The following is a 6,000-nucleotide window of genomic DNA, read 5'->3' on the forward strand; positions in this document are numbered from 1 at the left end:
GGCACTTTCTTCCTGGTGAAGGAACGAGAAGGTGACTCGCTCAGACACTTTGGAAAGCTGTCGGCTTAATGAGAGGGGCAGATGCCCTTTTGTCATTGTCTTGGACAAACTCTGTGCCTTATGAATCTTTTGAACATGTATCAAACACTTGTTTTAATATTGCATGAGATTATTTATTGGAAGAAATGTCCAGGGCAGCGCTTTGCAAAGGTGCTTCCATTTATTGTTGTGTGGCTCGACATCAGGTTGACAAGAGAGGTCAAAGGGGCTGAAACATATCATGGATGTCTTAAAACACGTGTGTTTTGTTCTCTAAACCAGGCGAAGCTGGCAGGCAATTTAGCCTCCTGTCACATGCAAGTCCTGAAATACATTTAGGTGGTAAATTAAGTTTTTTACTCGAATAGTGTTGGATGTAGAGAACAGAAAATAAATCCCTACTAACTTAAGATTGCACTGAACTATCACCATTTAGTATTACAATGTCCACCATGTGTTTAATTCTTAGGGAACCAGAGTGTCTATAGTCCGGACTTTGTTCAGCCCTTTCCGGGCAGGCATCTAAATCCCAGTCTAGTCTGAGCTTTGCTGAACTCCTGTTTTTTATTGTTTTTCATGCTGTCTGTATTTCCCCCCCTCCCCACATGCCTGTGTAAGCCGTGGCATTAATGCTCCGTGTTGCATGTTAACTTGCTGATGTGTCTCTTGTTCGCGCTTCTCTGCAGGTTCCAATGATTCTGGTTGGCAATAAATGTGACCTGGAGGAAGAGCGTGTGGTCGGCAAAGAACAGGGGCAAAACTTAGCAAGACAGTGGTGTAACTGTGCCTTTCTAGAATCGTCTGCAAAGTCGAAAATCAACGTTAATGAGGTAACTATCAGCTGTTCCTTGTCTTTCCTGCTTCAGTGTGAACGCTACATTAAACCAGCGTGCAGTCCTTCATCTCTTTCTTCATCAGGAAGACTCAGGCTGGTTATGAGATCTTAGCCCAAGAAAGGCTTGAGATGCAGTGTATTTAGCTACTGCTTTCTGTTTGTTTTAAGGAGATCTGCTCCTTTTTCTCTGTAAAGTGTGGGTGACTTCTCCAGGTAAGTGCTTTCTACAGCCTGTGCCAGCGGCCACGAACAGCGGAGGGTCCTGAGCAAGCCCAGTGAGCTGGATGACTCTTAGCTTAGATAAACCTGATCTCGAAAAGTTTACTTTTTCAAGATAACTTGCTGTTGCTATTCAGAACGTGGATTACGCCCCATTGTGTCAAGTTGCATAGCGTCGGCTGTTGTTTTTGAAGTATTTGCTTTTCGCATTCCTGCTACGTCTGGCTGCCCATCGCAGCCCTCCTCTGCTAAGCCACCAACTTGGGCTGTGCCCAAACAGAAGTCTGTGTCAATGGTTCCTGTCTTTAAATGAGAAACACCTTTGCCGTCGGTGTGCGTTTTCACAGAATTGACAGGGTTGGAAAAGACCTCAGAGATCATCCAGTCCAACCCTTGGTCCAACTCCAGTCCGTTTACTAGATCATGGCACTAAGTGCCATGTCCAATCTCAGTTTAAAAACCTCCAGGGCCGGTGAGTCCAGCACCTCCCTGGGCAGCCATTCCAATGCCTGACCACTCTCTCTGCACAGAATTGCTTTCTGATCTCCAGCCTCAATTTCCCCTGGCAGAGTTGAGGCCCATGGCCCCTTGTCCTATTGCTGATGCCTGGGAGAAGAGACCAATCCCACCTGGCTAGAACTGCCCTTCAGGTAGTTCTAGAGAGTGCTGAGCTCAGCTCTAAGCCTCCTCTTCTCCAGACTAAACAAGCCCAGCTCCCTCAGCCTCTCCCCATAGGGCTTGTGCTCAAGTTCCTTCCCCAGTCTTGTTGCTCTTCTCTGGACCCTCCAGCACTTCAGTCTCTTTCCTGAATTGAGGGGCCCAGAACTGACCACAATACTCCAGGTTTTCCTGCTGCCTGGGCTAGTGCAGCTCTGCTGAGGGAGCTCCGCTTGGCATCGGGCTCCGAGTTTTTATTCTCTGCCGTGAATTATCTGCCTGTGACAGAGGCCAGGCTTCCAGCCACAAAAGCTAAGGTGACCCTGTTGAGCGGAGCTGATTTGGTGCCAGGCGATAAGCGGGACCGTTAAGGAGGCTGTGCGATAAGCAGGAGCAGTAGGAGCCTGGACTGGCCCCGGTGTTAATTTGGCAGCGGGTGGGACGTGCGCAGCCCCGCATCCACCCGGCCCAACGGGACGGGAGCTCCGGGCGGCAGGAATCGCAGTTTCTAGGCTTGGGATTCGCTGGTTGGAGTGTGTGCTGATCTAACACGGTAAATATAGCTCGCCGGGCCAGACTCCTGCCAGAAGGGATAGTTTTGTATATGTGTGTCTGAGCTGTAGTAAAACTATGACTGTTAATGAGGGAACTAGCGGCTCAGTCGTTGAACAGATCGCCACGGGGTATAACAAGTTCTGGTTTATTTGTATTTGCGCAGTTTGTGGCAGAGACTGACCTCTCGTTAGCCAAAGGTGCCCTAAAGCTTTCCTGAGAGGGAAGGGGATTCTCCAGGAGGCAGAACCCTGAGCTGTTGGGGTGAATACACACCCGTGGTTTACATAATATAACCACCCTGAACCTGTGAATCCTGGGTCTCCCCATTTCCCTGTCCCGTCTGCTGCCTCCAGCGAGGCTCAGATCACAGAGGAGAAAACAACTACCTGGAAGATTCATTTCTGTGATTTTATTGTGATCTTAATTTTCTGGTTTTCTGCCAGTTTATATTGTCTGGTGATGAAAAGCATGCAAGCTGAGGAAATCAAAGAGAAGAAACAAGTGAATCAAGCAAGTTATCGCACTGGTTATTTGTTTGTTTGCTGGCTCACAGGCAGCAGAAGCATTTGCATTATTCTGGGTTTTGGTTTTTAGTTGCTTTTGGACCTTCTGAGTTTCCTTGGAATCAAGAAGGATTTGTGAGCTGTCAGCCACTCCAGGAAGGGAAAAAATAAACAAGGACAAGGGTGGAGCTTGCTGAAGGTTTAAATATTTCTCCTCAATACTGTGACCCAGCTCCAAGCATTTTTGTAAAGCTCATTTTGCTATAAATGGGTTGAGTATTGCTGGGAAAACAACTCGCAGCAAAAGCCTTTGCAAGAAACTCGTCTCTGAAGCTGAAAGAGGCCCCTGTAATCGTCCCCTTCTGGAAATGGAGCTCAGGGCAGATGTTCTGCTTCTCCTTGCTAATTTGATTAATAAACTCGAAATATTAGACCAGGCAAAAAGGTGAAGCGATTAACAGCTCGAATCTGTTTGGCAAAGAGGGAAATGAACAGCGTATTGTCTCTTGTTCCATAAGCAGTTGCTTGAGAAACGTGTTTTAGTAAATGCAGGCACTTTAATTGAATTTATGAGATTGCAGCCACAAGGAAAGAGCATCAGCTTGCCGACCTGCCTCATTTTTGACGCTTGTGTAGTGTTTTATCACTTGGATTTTCTCAGTTTGTGCTTTTCATTTTCAGATCTTTTATGACCTGGTCAGACAGATAAATAGAAAAACACCAGTGGAAAAGAAGAAGCCTAAAAAGAAATCCTGTCTGCTGCTCTAGGCTCCCATCGCGCAGCAGCTCTGAGCCAGGTAAGAGGTGTCGGAATTCTACCTCCAGCCGCTCCCAAATACAAATATCCTTCCCATCCTGCTTGTGTTGGACTTTTTTAAGAAGTCGCTTGTACTGACTGACCTGGCAGAGACATATTTCTCTCTCCTTTTCTCCTTTCGCTTGGGTCGATGAGTACGACAGAGCAGGAACGTTTTGCTCTTGCAGCCGCCACAGCCAAGTTTTGCTTCCTTTTCATGCTCTGCTGAAATTCAGTAGCATCTGTGGAACTTGTGTTATTGCTGCAGCTGCTGTCACAGCCCTGGGTGCTATGGGGACAACTGCAAACTGGTTTGGGTGGGCCACGGACTTTGAATGCCACAGAAATAAAAAGCTGCCCACCGAAAAACACGAGAAACGCAAACCAAAAATGAAAACAAAACGCCACCTCAAGGTTGGACGTAGCTATAAATAATCTTCCTGTGTATCTTGGCAGGGAGCTCTGTGTGCTTACAGCTGTTCTGTCGCGCTCCTGAAGGAAAACAGCGTTTCTGTAGCTTGAGGTTTTGGGCAGGAACGTCACCCGGGCTGCCCCGTGAACTGCTGGCCTGTGTTGGCACACGAGTGATTCTGTTTGAGACAAACTCCTGCTCGCAGCGGGATTTCGGGGATGAATTCCTGAAGACAGGTGGCTCTCTGCCTTCTGCTGGCTCTGAAGTTCACCCTGTCGATGGCCATTGATGTACCGAGGGGGATAAGCAGTTAACATGGCTTCTAATGACTTGCACTTTATTGACTGATGAGTCTCTTATCCTGAGCTTTGAGTGCCAGAAAATAATAGCTCAGGGTTGTGGGGAAACAATAGCTTTAGGAAAAGGAATGGAGGAGCACGTCTGAAGTGGCTTTTCCTGTTCCTCAGGTGATAGATTTGAATGGATTTCTATTTTAGCTGCTGTGGCGTCAGGCAGGGTGACTGCTCGGAGACGGGTGTCCCCAGCCCCTTCTGCTTCCAGCCACTTGCTGATGAGGCTTCTCAGAACGTCGACTTCTATCCGTACCCCAAATCTGCTCTAGATGCTCAAAACCCTTCACGGTGTCTCCCCCATTCTTTGTAAATCTCTCCCCAATTCATTGCCTGTTGCTCCAGCTGGAATGGGGCTCAGGGAGGTCTCCAACTTGAGATTTAAAAGGATCTCAGAGATATAAAATAAATCGTTCACCCGGTGCTGAATTCAATATCCCCGTCTCGTCAGGCAGATTAATGGGAAGGACACTCATTAATTATCGTGGCAGTGGTGGGGGCAGCCACGATAAAACTGAACCGTGCTTTGTGTAGTTTCCAAAGTCTCTTTTCTCTCCGGACCCCTGAACTCGGATGGTTGGAACGAACCCCAATAGAGGAGGAGAATAAAGCTCCTCCTGCTGCGTGTTTTACAACCCTCGTTTGCGATCATCTCATGGTAGGATGAGAAACTTTCCCTCCATCATCTTTATTTCTCCTCTTTCTAGATTGCAGGAATGAAGAACTGTTGCCTACATGGAAAGTGCCAGCATTCCCGACTTCAAAACCTTATGGAAATTGAACACATATTTGAAGAAGCTTCTCTTGTTTTTCTATACTACGAGAAGAATTTAAATCCTAAAATGGTTTGCACACGGTCCCTGGAAAAAGAAATCGCTCTGTGTATATCTCTTGGAAATTTAAGACAATAATACTCCTCCTTTGCAATAGCAGTTAACGGATGTGGAAATAAAGATAATTGACTCTAGTGTATGATTATACAAAGGAGCATGGATGCATTTCAAATGTTAGATATTGCTATTATAATTAAAAATTCATATTGACCCTTTTATCATCATTTCTCCCCATCAAGCACTAAAAATGTTCCACCATTATATTTTATATCTATAACTATAGGTATATATTATCTGAAATTTCCCTTTGAACTCACTGCGACAAATAACTTTTTGAGTCATTGACTTCATCTTATATTTAAAAGTTACAGAATATCATTATTTTCATTCTACCATTATATTCTAATTAAAGATGTTTGTGCATAATGCTTTGGAAAAATGGGTCTTTTATAGGAAAAAAAAAACTGGGATAACTGATTTCTATGGCTTTAAAAGCAAAAATATATAATATACTAAACCAACTCTAATATTGCTTCTTGTGTTTTACTGTCACAGATTAAATTACAGCTTTTATGAATGATTAAATTTTAGTACATTTTCAGTTTGTTTCTGTGTTTTTGTTACGGTTTCCAGGCTTTGGTTTTTATCCATGTTTTGCGAGGTCCATTCGGGTCGATTGAGTGTCCTGTTAGAACCAATTCCACCCGTCCATCCTCACCCCGATGCGACGTCTTCCCGCACCCTCCTTGGATGTATTTGATCATAACGCACTCAAGCACAGAAGGCTGTTTTGAATTAGTT

The 6,000-nt window shown here is 45.3% G+C and overlaps 1 protein-coding gene across 5 annotated transcripts in view; it reads left to right on the plus strand.

Moving 5' to 3' along the window:
• Positions 1-5,800, plus strand: part of RAP1A (RAP1A, member of RAS oncogene family) — a 33,414-nt gene extending 27,614 nt beyond the window's left edge. For all 5 annotated transcript variants that reach the window (XM_082069440.1, XM_082069438.1, XM_082069439.1 and 2 more), the window contains 3 exons: positions 726-869; positions 3,490-3,605; positions 5,074-5,800. In XM_082069440.1, the coding sequence (XP_081925566.1) occupies positions 726-869; positions 3,490-3,576 (231 nt within the window). In that variant the 3' untranslated portion in view covers positions 3,577-3,605; positions 5,074-5,800. The remainder of the gene's footprint in view (positions 1-725; positions 870-3,489; positions 3,606-5,073) is intronic.
• Positions 5,801-6,000: the final 200 nt, after the last annotated feature.

This window comes from Streptopelia decaocto (assembly GCF_964273445.1).
Source record: "Streptopelia decaocto genome assembly, chromosome: 19".
Lineage (NCBI taxonomy): Eukaryota > Metazoa > Chordata > Aves > Columbiformes > Columbidae > Streptopelia > Streptopelia decaocto.